The 14,098-nt window shown below is 51.8% G+C and overlaps 1 protein-coding gene across 2 annotated transcripts in view; it reads left to right on the top strand.

Annotated features, from left to right (window-relative positions):
• Positions 1–909: 909 nt before the first annotated feature.
• The window catches only part of rbm18 (RNA binding motif protein 18), a 27,374-nt gene continuing 14,185 nt past the window's right edge, over positions 910–14,098 (top strand). Inside the window, exons 1-3 of one of the 2 annotated variants that reach the window (XM_084460036.1) lie at positions 910–1,040; positions 2,954–3,089; positions 12,966–13,092. In XM_084460036.1, the coding sequence (XP_084316162.1) occupies positions 2,986–3,089; positions 12,966–13,092 (231 nt within the window). In that variant the 5' untranslated portion in view covers positions 910–1,040; positions 2,954–2,985. The remainder of the gene's footprint in view (positions 1,041–2,953; positions 3,090–12,965; positions 13,093–14,098) is intronic. The other variant, XM_084460035.1, reaches the window with a different exon arrangement.

Here is a 14,098-nt window from a genome sequence, read left to right as displayed (position 1 = left end):
GGCCATTATAATAGAATGAGAGGCTTATGTTTGTTTACTTGGTTGTGTAAATCACCAATGGTGAGCATAATATTGTTAACCAGCAGTGTAGTTCAATGAGTACAAAGGGAGCGTTTCTTTATGGTTCTTGAAACAGAAAAGCTGTAGATAAGTTTATTAGCGAGCAAGTTGTTTGATGAAATATGACAGCCGAAAATGATTTTGGTCAAAATTGCTGTGTCAAATCATATTAGTCATATATAATAATAATAATATATATTAATAGATATGTTTTATATCATTTGAAAGCCCAAATTCTTACCTTTCATATGTTATATAAAGTTCATATGTGGGACGTAATATGAACACACCACAAACAGGTTTGTATTGGATATCCATATTCATAATTCATTATAATTACATTAATTATAGCGAGCAAGCTTACAGTAAGTCACAAGGTTGTTTTGTGAGAAAGGTCGAGTTTGCCAGCTACTCATAGTGAGTGATATCTAAATGCATACATATCAAGATATAAAACTTTAACAACAGCAGATCACCAACGTATTACGGCTCAATATTTCATATCAATGTATTTGGGGCACTTACTTTTATTTACAGTTGTACAGTCTTCACCGGCGCATGGGAGTCAGTCTAGAAAAGACACATGCGTACAACGTCATCAGAAATCGACGATATTGGTGACAGTTTCATTAAGGGGAAATGCAATGTAGTATGTGGTAGCCCTACCGGGCGGAGTTTCTCTCTTAACCCTTTAGAGTCGTCACGAAAAGAATAAGCACCCGCCCATCCGGTGAACCGTGAGACACAAAACGAGCGCACCCAACCGAGCTCTGGCTGAGCGAAGGGAAGACGTCATCACGGTGCGCCTTTGTTGTCGCTCATCGTTCTAAGCTAGCTAGCTAACCAGTAAAACACAACTTTATGTGACGAAATTGTATCGAAATGATATATTTTTAAGAACAAACAGCGAATTTACGAGAGCGTTATTGCATTCGTGGAACAACTGAGCCGTTAATCACCTCGACGTTTCAACAAAACAGGTATATTTAAAGCATGGTTTGCTAAAGTTTGTTAGCTAGCTAGCATTAGCTACCTCTAATACAGACACGGTGGTTGAGTGATATAACGACTTCAGATTGATTCAGCTAGTTCTCAAAGATGAGATGATGTCCAGGGACACAAAGATAAAGATATCTCTCTAACTAGCTCATGTTTGTTGAGTTGACAACCAGGTCATGTTTGTTGAGTAGACAGTCATAATCCACCATCTCCATCCCCTCTCCTCCCATCCCCTCTCCTCCCATCTCTTCTCCTCCTATCCCCTCTCCTCCCATCCCCTCTCCTCCCATCTCCTCTCCTCCCATCCCCTCTCCTCCCATCTCTTCTCCTCCTATCCCCTCTCCTCCCATCCCCTCTCCTCCCATCCCCTCTCCTCCCATCCCCTCTCCTCCCCTCTCCTCTCCTCTCCTCTCCTCCCATCCCCTCTCCTCCCATCCCCTCTCCTCCCATCCCCTCTCCTCCCATCCCCTCTCCTCCCATCCCCTCTCCTCCCCTCTCCTCTCCTCTCCTCCCATCCCCTCTCCTCCCATCCCCTCTCCTCCCCTCTCCTCTCCTCTCCTCTCCTCCCATCCTCTCTCCTCCCATCCCCTCTCCTCCTATCCCCTCTCCTCCCATCCCCTCTCCTCCCATCCCCTCTCCTCCTATCCCCTCTCCTCCTATCCCCTCTCCTCCCATCCCCTCTCCTCCCGTCCCCTCTCCTCCCATCCCCTCTCCTCCCATCCCCTCTCCTCCCATCCCCTCTCCTCCCATCCCCTCTCCTCCTATCCCCTCTCCTCCTATCCCCTCTCCTCCCATCCCCTCTCCTCCCGTCCCTTCTCCTCCCATCCCCTCTCCTCCCATCCCCTCTCCTCCCATCCCTTCTCCTCCCATCCCCTCTCCTCCCATCCCCTCTCCTCCCATCCCCTCTCCTCCCATCTCTTCCCATCCCCTCTCCTCCCCTCCCATCCCCTCTCCTCCCCTCTCCTCTCCTCCCATCCCCTCTCCTCCCATCCCCTCTCCTCCCATCCCCTCTCCTCCCATCTCTTCTCCTCCCATCCCCTCTCCTCCCATCCCCTCTCCTCCCATCCCCTCTCCTCCCATCCCCTCTCCTCCCATCCCCTCTCCTCCCATCTCTTCTCCTCCCATCCCCTCTCCTCCCATCTCTTCTCCTCCCATCCCTTCTCCTCCCATCCCCTCTCCTCCCATCCCTTCTCCTCCCGTCCCCTCTCCTCCCATCCCCTCTCCTCCCATCCCCTCTCCTCCCATCTCTTCTCCTCCCATCCCCTCTCCTCCCATCTCTTCTCCTCCCATCCCCTCTCCTCCCATCCCCTCTCCTCCCATCCCCTCTCCTCCCATCCCCTCTCCTCCCATCTCTTCTCCTCCCATCCCCTCTCCTCCCATCTCTTCTCCTCCCATCCCTTCTCCTCCCATCCCCTCTCCTCCCATCCCCTCTCCTCCCATCCCCTCTCCTCCCATCCCCTCTCCTCCCATCTCTTCTCCTCCTATCCCCTCTCCTCCCATCCCCTCTCCTCCCATCCCCTCTCCTCCCATCTCCTCTCCTCCCATCCCCTCTCCTCCCATCTCTTCTCCTCCCATCCCCTCTCCTCCCATCCCTTCTCCTCCCGTCCCCTCTCCTCCCATCCCCTCTCCTCCCATCCCCTCTCCTCCCATCTCTTCTCCTCCCATCCCCTCTCCTCCCATCTCTTCTCCTCCCATCCCCTCTCCTCCCATCCCCTCTCCTCCCATCCCCTCTCCTCCCATCCCCTCTCCTCCCATCTCTTCTCCTCCCATCCCCTCTCCTCCCATCTCTTCTCCTCCCATCCCTTCTCCTCCCATCCCCTCTCCTCCCATCCCCTCTCCTCCCATCCCCTCTCCTCCCATCTCCTCAACCATAACAGTTATAATACCCCGGTAGTCCTCTCTGCTCTCTCCCTGTGCAGGTGAGCCATGTCGGCAGCGGAGACAGTGGAGAATGCCTCCATCATCTCGGAGAGCGTGGCTCATGAGGGGAACCGGCTGTGGATCGGGAACATCGACCCTAAGATCACAGAGTGAGTTCATTCCTCCCCTGGATCAGCAGGGCATGACTTGGGCCCCTGGACCAGCAGGGCATGACTTGGGCCCCTGGATCAGCAGGGCATGACTTGGGCCCCTGGACCAGCGGGGCATGACTTGGGCCCCTGGATCAGCAGGGCATGACTTGGGCCCCTGGATCAGCAGTGCATGACTTGGGCCCCTGGATCAGCAGGGCATGACTTGGGCCCCTGGATCAGCAGGGCATGACTTGGGCCCCTGGATCAGCAGGGCATGACTTGGGCCCCTGGACCAGCAGGGCATGACTTGGGCCCCTGGATCAGCAGGGCATGACTTGGGCCCCTGGACCAGCAGGGCATGACTTGGGCCCCTGGATCAGCAGGGCATGACTTGGGCAGGAGCTGAGCGGTACTGTGCATGTCAATGCTCTACTGTTAGCGCTCCTGCACGCTCAAAAGTACTTACTTACTTACTTACTTACTTACTTACTTACTACTTACTTACTTACTTACTTACTTACTTACTTACTTACTTACTACTTACTTACTTACTACTTACTTACTTCTTACTTACTTACTTACTTACTACTTACTTACTTACTTACTTACTTACTACTTACGTACTACTTACTTACTTACTTACTTACTTACTTACTTACTTACTTACTTACTTACTTACTACTTACTTACTTCTTACTTACTTACTTACTTACTACTTACTTACTTCTTACTTACTTACTTACTTACTTACTACTTACTTACTTACTTACTTACTTACTACTTACGTACTACTTACTTACTTACTTACTTACTTACTTACTACTTACTTACTTACTTACTTACTACTTACTTACTTCTTACTTACTTACTTACTTACTTACTACTTACTTACTTACTTACTTACTTACTACTTACGTACTACTTACTTACTTACTTACTTACTTACTTACTACTTACTTACTTACTTACTTACTTACTTACTTACTTACTATTGTGGAGCTCTTGAGGCCCTTGGACCTAAATATAAACAGTAGTGTCACTTATTTCAGTCCAAGTCAAGCTGACAGCACCTCAGCCTGGTTAAACTGAGGAGGCGTATTAGGTGGCTGGTTCAAAAACATCGAACACATCCACCTTGACCTCATCATCTCTTCCGTCCGACCTACTGTGTGTGTTCATGAGGCGTGGCTGCGTGTTCGCCCCGCCCTGCCCATGTGTAGTAGCATAGATGCTATGGTAAACTGAACTCACTACTCGGTTGAAAATGCTGTTCATTGTCTCCGTTTCTAGCGTTTCTGTCGCTCGTCTCGTCTGGTTAGAACGTTGTTTGTGCAGCGCGGGGGGGTCAGATGTGTGTGTGATGTAAAGGACACTAGTGTTGGAGCCTTATGATGGAGGAAGCAGCCCTACTCTGCTGCTTCTGTTAGCTCTGCTCTCTCTATTAACCCTACTCTGGTGCTTCTGTTAGCCCTGCTCCGCCGCTGGTTCCCGGTGCCTGTGTGGTATGATTGATGACCCGTGTGTCTGCGAGGGCTGGAGAATGAGCAGATGACGCCGGGCGTGTGAAAGGGAGGCAGCCGGGCGTGGCGAGCTGCTGGGCCGGGGGGCGGCCGTCATTCCTCACTCACCTGGCGTGTTTACGCTCTCTCTGTCAACCTGTAGCTGGGCTGGACCAAGCGGGGGGGCGGGGGGGGGCACCTGGCGTGTTTACACTCTCTCTGTCAACCTGTAGCTGGGCTGGACCAAGCGGGGGGGTGGGGGGGGGTGTACATGGAGCGACCAGCCCATGGGCTCTGGAGAATGTATGGTCTGCTTTGGCCAGGCGTCTAGACAGGCGTTTCCTTCCCCTCTCTCCCTCGCTGTTTTTCTTTAAATAACCTGGTTGAGTGAAAACAACAGAGAATGCCTACAGGCTGGTGATTGGTGAGATTAATTAGTTGGCGTGTAGGGTGTTTGTTGTAGCAAGCCAGGCCCACGGCAGGAGAGGGGCTCTCACTCTCAATTTAACGTGGGGGAGAGAGAGAGAGAGAGAGAGAGAGAGAGAGAGAGAGAGAGAATGTGTGTTTGAGAGAGGGAGAAAGTTTTGTTGTACGAGGGTCAGCGCCGCTCGCCTAAAGGCTACAACTTCTTGTTTTGGGGCAAGACCAAATAAGTGGATAATTGAGTTCAGTAATTGAGAGACTCGACTGTAATTTCTCAGTTTGCGGTCAATGTGTATTCTCTGTCAGAGAGATGGATTGGTGGGTAGGGGAGGAGATACGTAGGGTCGGGGGGGGCGGGGCAACGCAGTAGCCCATCGATCACCTCTGTCCTCTGGGGAGAGGCGGCTGGAAGATCCCCCCAGGCTCTCTGGCAGGGACAATCCTCTGGAACCTGGAAAATATCTCCGGCTCCTTCACCACATGGTGTCTAGAACTAGGACTACTGCGTTCTCTCTGTCTCTCTCTCTCTCTCCCTCTCTCTCTCTCCCTCTCTCTCCCTCTCTCTCTCCCTCTCCCTCTCTCTCTCTCCCTCTCGCTCTCCCTCTCTCTCCCCCTCTCTCTCCCTCTCTCCCTCTCTCTCCCTCTCTCTCCCTCTCTCTCTCCCTCTCTCTCTCTCTCTCTCTCTCTCTCCCTTTCCCCCACTTCCAAATGTCTCTCTCTCCCAGGTTTTTCTCTCTCGGTCTCTCTACACCCCCTCTCTGTCAGAAACAGCCAAGATTCCCCGTTCTTGTTATTTGCTCTGTTAATGAATACCAGGCTAACGAAGCCGCCGGCAGCCTCTAGCAGCCCGTCGGCCTCTAGTAGCAGCAGCCTCGCTCATCAGTCATGATCTCAGGTCCTCCACGTCTCCTGAAACGATCCAGTCTTCCCCTCCCCGTGGCTGGGTCTGCGTCCCAGAGAGAGAGAGACACAGAGAGAGACACAGAGAGAGAGAGCAGAACGCTGGATCTGTGTCCCAGAGAGAGAGAGAGAGAGAGAGCAGAAGGCTGGAACTGTGTCTGTGGGGGGGGGGGGGGGGGGGGGTTGTGCACACAGCTGTAATTAGGAGATCTCTGTGCTACAACTAGAGAGAGACTCCATCTTGATGAGGTCACACTCAGCAAACCGTCAGTACCCGTGGCGCCCCAGACCGAGCCTGTGACGGATGACGTGTGTGTGTGTGTGTGTATGTGTGTGTGTGTGTCTGCAGGCCATCTTCATCCACATCGTCACTCAACAGCTGAGAGAAACACGGACACGGCCCACTCAGAGACCATCAACAACATCTAGACCCCCCAGTCTGCGCACACACACACACACACACACACACACACACACACACACACACACACACACACACACACACACACACACACACACTCGCCTTGCCGGTTGTCCATCATATCCAATGACGACCATCTTCTCTTATTTATGAGTCTTCTTGTGGCTAAACTCATCTCTTCAAGAAGTACTACAACAATCCTCCCTCCTAAGCACTTACTGTATTTTAGATTGCTATTCTTGCACTTTGCCTTCAGCACTAGATTATGCTCTTAGTCACTTGGTTTAGAAAGAAGATGCACTTGTGAGTTCTGCCGAGTAGTAGTACATTGGCTTTTCCTACGTTAAATGCAATTGGCCGGGTTTCACGATAAAGAACCTTCTTAAGCAACCCTTTGTTTGGGAGTTAAGAAGTACTTTGGAGTTAAGTGCTTCTTTACTCGTTCGGGAAACCCGGACATTATTGTTAGTCGCTTTGGATAAAAGCGTCAGCTACATGACTGTAATGTAAAGAGTCCAATCCTGGATCCACAGTATCGTGTGCAGACCGGTCATGTGACAGCGGTGCTGGGTGGAGCAGGGGCGGGGCCCTGCTGGGTGGAGCAGGGGCGGGGCCCTGCCAGCCTCTTTGCACGCCTTGCTGTGCGTTGTTGGGAACGCCGCTGTTCCAGATGATCCACCCCTTGTGAGGAGCAAGAGCGCCAGAGGCTGCAGCAGGAAGCAAGTTCCTCCCAGGAAGAGAGGATGATCTGACATCTCTTCCTGGTTTTTATTCGGTCCTCATATCGCTTCTTCTGCCCGCCAGCAGTGCGTTGGCCAAGATGCGATCGCCCATCGAGAATTTTGCGCAGAAGTTTGTGGCCGGGCATCCGAATGACATGTCCCAACCACCTGAGTTGATGTTGGTTCATAGTACGCTCCACGCTGCAGCAGCCTTCCTGTTCCTGCACCTCTGTGTGTGAGGCGCTCTGTCCTTCCATGTGATGCCGAGGATCTTCTGAAGACATCTAACATGGTAGGTCTCCAGACTTCTGAGGTGGTGGCTATAGATGGTAGGTCTCCAGACCTTTGAGGTGGTGGCTATAGATGGTAGGTCTCCAGACCTTTGAGGTGGTGGCTATAGATGGTAGGTCTCTAGACTTCTGAGGTGGTGGCTATAGATGGTAGGTCTCCAGACTCCTGTGGTGGTAGCTATAGATGGTAGGTCTCCAGACTTCTGAGGTGGTGGCTATAGATGGTAGGTCTCTAGACTTCTGAGGTGGTGGCTATAGATGGTAGGTCTCCAGACTTCTGAGGTGGTGGCTATAGATGGTAGGTCTCTAGACTTCTGAGGTGGTGGCTATAGATGGTAGGTCTCTAGACTTCTGAGGTGGTGGCTATAGATGGTAGGTCTCTAGACTTCTGAGGTGGTGGCTATAGATGGTAGGTCTCCAGACTTCTGAGGTGGTGGCTATAGATGGTAGGTCTCCAGACTTCTGAGGTGGTGGCTATAGATGGTAGGTCTCTAGACTTCTGAGGTGGTGGCTATAGATGGTAGGTCTCCAGACTTCTGAGGTGGTGGCTATAGATGGCCCATGCCTCACATCCAGACAGTAGTGCTGACATGCACGGTAAACAAGCACTTCGGTGTGACGTTTGAGAAGTTTGAGGTTTGTTGTTCTGAAACACACTCCTCCTTAGACGGCCGAATGGTGTTAATGCTTGTTTGAGGCGGTGTTGGATCTCATCCATGGTGCAGGTGTTGGATATCATGCTGCCCAGGTATTTGAAGGCGGGAACAGTGAGCAGCTGCTGTCCTACTGCTGTGAAGGTTGCCGTGTGGTTTGGGTCCAATCTGGCAGATTCTGTTATCTGTTATCTGGGTGTTGATGGTCAACCCCATCGTGGTGTTTGCACTTAAACCCACCGATACGATGTTCTGCAGGGCTTCTTGTGCGTGGGCTACCAGGACACAGTCATCGGCATACTGTAGCTCAGTGACGGTCTCTGAGGTGAGCTTGGTGGTCGACTGTAACCTCCTGATGTTGAAGAGGTCACCATCAAGCCTGAAGTGGATGGTGACTCCAGACGAAGACTCCTTCCAGAGAAGACTCCTTCTTCTCTATCCTCCCACGTTTAGCACAAAGTAGGAAGATGTTGAAGGGGACTGGAGCTAGCAAACAGCCTTGCCCTACTCCAGTCTGCACTCCAAACGGTTCAGAGCAGAGCACCAGTGGGTGTTGGTGAAAGGCTCACGACTCTTATACCACTTGCAAAATGTCGACATCTCACCCTGGTAAGTGTCTACGCACCCACTTCACCAGGGCCGGACTGGGTGAATATTTCCTGCCGGGAAATGTAGCCCCAGTCAGGCCACGAGCCGAGCCGACGCGGGGGGGTGCTGCGCGATTTGTTGACGGGGGGCAGGCCATTCACCGCGGGCCAGGCCAGTTGGCGCGCCAGGCCACCGGGAAAATTCCCGGTGCTCCCGATGGCCAGTCCGCCCCTGCACTTCACCATCTCAGGATGAAGAGAAGGATCACTTCTATCAGGCACTTGTTAATATACTCAATCACATCCCATGGAGTGACAAAATAATTTTGCTCGGTGATTTTAATGCAAGATTTGGGAAGAGCGTGCAAAACTGGAGTGGAGTGATTGGCCCCCATGGCATCGGACGAGTCAACTCCATTGGCATAAGACTTCTCAGTCTGTGCTCGGAATATGACGGTACCATCACAAAAAACATCTTCCAACAAAAGAACAAACTCAAGGCATCTTGGACGCATCCCAGATCCAGACACTGGCACCTGATCGACTACGCTGTCGTCAGGCGGGCTGACCCCCTATGCGGGGAGCAGACTGCTGGACCCCGACCATCGCAGGATCCTGACAGGTCAGAATGCACGTCCGACCCCCAGCACGCCAAGGTAGTCCGAAGAAGAAACCAATCAATCAATCAATCAAGTTGGATTTATATAGCGCCCTTCATGATACCCAGAGCGCTTTACAGAGTCCAGTAATCATTCAGACACAGTCATACCGGTGGTGGTTAAGCTACATCTGTAGCCACAGCTGCCCTGGGGCAGACTGACAGAAGCGTGGCTGCCAATCAGCGCCTACGGCCCCTCCGACCACCACCAACATTCATACGTTGCATGTCTTTATGATGGTGGGGGAAGCCGGAGTACCCGGAGGGAACCCACGCAGGCACGGGGAGAACATGCAAACTCCACACAGAAAGGACCTGGAACGACCGGGATTCGAACCCAGGACCTTCTTGCTGTGAGGCGACAGTGCTAACCACTGAGCCACCGTGCTGCCCACCCAACCACTCCACTGTTCCAGAGTCTAACAGCGAGACTCGGAAGAGCTTCCACCAATCCCTGGCTCTCCAGCTTGCAGACATGGAACAGCTGATCAATTCAGAGGATTCTGGGATGGATGGACAACATCTAGACCCTCCTGTCTGTCTACTCCCACACACACACACATGCTCACCCACATACACACACGCATACATACACGCACGCACGCTCAATCACACACACATACACACACGCATGCATAAACACACACACACGCACACACATACATGCCCAGGCAAGTTTCACGCATTCACACATCACCCCATTCACATCAGCAGAGTGAGGGAGTCTTGACAAGGCTGTACTGACTCCGTGACCTGTGTGTGTGTGTGTGTGTGTGTGTGTGTGTGTGTGTGTGTGTGTGTGTGTGTGTGTGTGTGTGTGTGTGTGTGTGTGTGTGTGTGTGTGTGTGTGTGTGTGTGTGTGTGTGTGTGTGTGTGTGTGTGTGTGTGTGTGTGTGTGTGGGGCCTCGGAGAGGAGGAGAGACGGGGAGGAGGAGAGAGAGAGACAGACGGAGAACTCCTCCTCCCCCCTCTCTCCCCTTCCCCAACAGGTTGAAGGAAGACCCCCCCCGGAGAGGTGCATTGTGGTCCGGTAGAGACCAGAAGCGGTACGGTCACCGGTTACCCCCCCACTATCAATTCCTCAATCTGTACTGTCGCAGGAAGACCGCGCCCCCATTCCCGCCCGGGGAGGGAGGGGTCTGGGAACGGGAGGAATTCGTGGAGCAAAGCTCCCAGAATCCCGTGGGGGGAAGACATTAAAGCCCCCCCCCCCTCCCCAACGGACGGGCTTTGAGCCGTCCAGGTTGAAACATAACAATCGGGAACAGAACAATTAAAGCCCCCGACCTCTCTGGAGGTCAGACACAAGGCTGCTCCCAGGCTGGCCGATCCCACCCCCCCACGACCGCTAACGACCACGAAGAGAACGCGTGCTGCCTGTAAGGCTAGAGGCATCACGGGTGTGTTGCGACCTCGATGAATCTGCACTGACATCAGAAGGATTCATGTCTGTTACGTTAGGTAGATCAGGACTCAGAATGTCGTGTCTTGAGGGGAGGAGGGGTGTGTCACGCTCGCCACGCCCCGGGTAAAGATGGTAAAGCTCTCTGTGAGGCTAGCGGCATCACGTGTGTCAGAAGGGTTCATGTCTGTTAGGTTAGGTAGATCAGGAACAGAAGGCGTCGGACTCTTGAATGTCGTGTCTTGAGGGGAGGAGGGGTGTGTCACGCTCGCCACGCCCCGGGTAAAGATGGTTAAAGCTCTCTCGTGATGCGATGGCGTGCGTGCGTGGCTTACTTTTTTAGGACCTGCTCCGCCCAGGTCCCAGGTGAGCTGCAGCGAGGTGGCGTTGACCCTGCAGACCGCTGATTGGTCAGAGACCCAGTCCAGACCCAGACCAGATACAGACCCAGACTAGACCTGACCCAGACCAGAACCACAACCAGACTACACACCAGACCAGAACCAGACCCAGAACCAGAACCGAACCCCTCTGGTACATGTAATAGTGTTAGCGGTGGAACGCTCAGTGAAATAAACCAAGTGGTGTTGAGTCAGGTTGAGCTGGTTGCCGTGGAAACGGGGCTCAGTACTGATGTCACGTCACTCCTGTGGTTTTTTGTGAATGGCTACTGTTAGTACAGTGTGTACACACACACACACACACACACACACACACGCCCCTGAACCCTCCTCACCCTCTACCCTCAGACAGACCTGGGTCATTCATGATATTTATACTTCCCGGACACAGAGGTGACAATGAACCCAACGCCGTCCCCGTGGGCAACGCCACCCGTCACGCGTTCAGTTTCTCACGGCAACCGTTACGGTGTGCAGGTTAATGCGCTCGTGTGTTTGTGTGTTTGTGTCTTTTTGTGTGTTTGTGTCTTTTAAGTGTGTGTGTGTGTGTGTGTGTATCAAATCAAATCAAATCACATTTATTTATATAGCACCTTATCAATACAAATGAATGCAACTCAAGGTTTTTCACAGTTTAAGCATAAAAACAGATCACAAATGAACAAACTCAGTATCCATACATACACATGCACACGCACACACACAGAAGCAACACACACTAACAACACACACATTAACAACAATACATTAACAGCAATACACACATCACACATTACAGTAACAATAAAGTTAATAAGAATACAATGGGACCAAGGAGGAACATATTTACCCATGTATGTATGACTGTGTATATCTTTCTGTGTGTGTATGTGTGTGTGTGTGTGTCTGTCTCTGTGTGTGTGTGTGTGTGTGTCTGTGCGTGTGTCTGTGTGTGTGTGTGTCTGTGTGTGTCTGTGTGTGTGTGTGTGTGTGTGTGTGTGTTTTGCGTGGCCCTGTGTCCAGAGGGAGAGCTGAACCTGCTTCCTCTGTTTTATTCTCTCATTGTGACGCTGCTCCTGTATCCTCTGTATTGTGTTAATGAGAGATTTACTGCCCTGGAGGAGAAGGTGTGAGCAGAGCTGTCATTCTAATCAGGCCTCCGCTGACACGCTGGGAGACCTACGCACCAAGCCAGGGAGACCTACACACCAGGCCTGGGAGACCTACACACCAGGCCAGGGAGACCTACACACCAGGCCAGGGAGACCTACACACCAGGCCTGGGAGACCTACACACCTACACACCAGGCCTGGGAGACCTACACACCTACACACCAGGCCTGGGAGACCTACACACCTACACACCGGGCCTGGGAGACCTACACATCTACACACTAGGCCTGGGATACATACACACCATGCCAGGGATACCTACACACCAGGCCTGGGAGACCTACACACCAGGCCTGGGAGACCTACACACCTACACACCAGGCCTGGGAGACCTACGCACCGGGCCTGGGAGACCTACACATCTACACGCCAGGCCTGGGAGACCTACACATCTACACACCAGGCCTGGGAGACCTACACACCAGGCCAGGGAGACCTACACCCCAGGCCAGGGAGACCTACAGCCCAGGCCAGGGAGACGGACAGACAGCCAGACTAGAGCAGACAGCTTGTGAAGAGCAGACGGTCGGGGTCTGTTCCAGTAGCGGTCCATGTGGTCCTGGTTATCTGATGGATCGCTCAGGTCTCGTTGGCTATCGATGAACCACATTGAGAAAGACAGGATGTTGTGGTGTTGTGTTCTTATTCTGATCCGTTTGGACACTGCTGACCACTGACTGGACAGAACGGCTTCCTGTCGTCGTGCGATGAGTCATGTGTGTGTGTGTGTGTGTGTGTGTGTGTGTGCGTGTGTGTGTGTGTGTGTGCGTGTGTGTGTGTGTGCAGGTACCACCTGGTGAAGCTGCTGGAGAAGTTTGGGAAGGTGAAACAGTTTGACTTCCTGTTCCACAAGACCGGCCCGATGGAGGGGCAGCCCCGGGGGTACTGCTTCATCAACTTCCACACCAAGGAGGTACACTACACACACACACACACACACACACACACACACAACACACACACACACACACACACACACACAACACACACACACACAATACACACACACACACACACACACACAATACACACAATACACACACAACACAACACACACACACAACACAACACACACACACACAACACACAACACAGATACACAATACACACACACAATACAGACACAACACACACACACACACACACACACACACACAACACACACACAATACACACACAACACACACACACAATACACACACACACAACACAACACAATACACACACACAACACAACACACACACACACACAACACACAACACAGATACACAATACACACACACAATACAGACACAACACACACACACACACACACACACAACACACACACAACACACACACAATACACACACAACACACACACACAATACACACACACAATACACACACACACAACACACACACACAACACACAACACACACACACAATACACACACACAACACACACACAACACACACAGACAGATACACAACACACACACAGACAGATACACAACACACACACACAAACACAGTTTTATGAGATACATGCACACACACAGTGTTTATGAGATATGCACACACACATACACACACACACACACACACACAAAGTGTTTGAAACATGCACTCACACACAGTGTTTATGAGACATGCGCACACACACACACACACACACACCAGGGAGGGTCCCATGCTCGGTCTGTGTGTGATGCATCATAAGCTGTCATCAGCCCATTGTGAGGAATAATTATATAATGACTCTGGCCTGTTATTCATAGTGATTTATGATTATTATCATTGTGTGTGTGTGTGTGTGTGTGTGTGTGTGTGTGTGTGCGTGCGTGTGTGCATGTGTGTGCGTATGTGTGTGTGTGCGTATGTGTGCGTGTGCGTGTGCGTGTGTGTGTGTGTGGTGTGTGTGTGTGTGTGTGCGTG

The sequence above is a fragment of the Borostomias antarcticus genome (assembly GCF_949987555.1).
Source record: "Borostomias antarcticus genome assembly, chromosome: 30".
Classification (NCBI taxonomy): domain Eukaryota; kingdom Metazoa; phylum Chordata; class Actinopteri; order Stomiiformes; family Stomiidae; genus Borostomias; species Borostomias antarcticus.
Note: the sequence above shows the minus strand (reverse complement) of the source record. Positions and strands in the feature narration are given on the sequence as shown.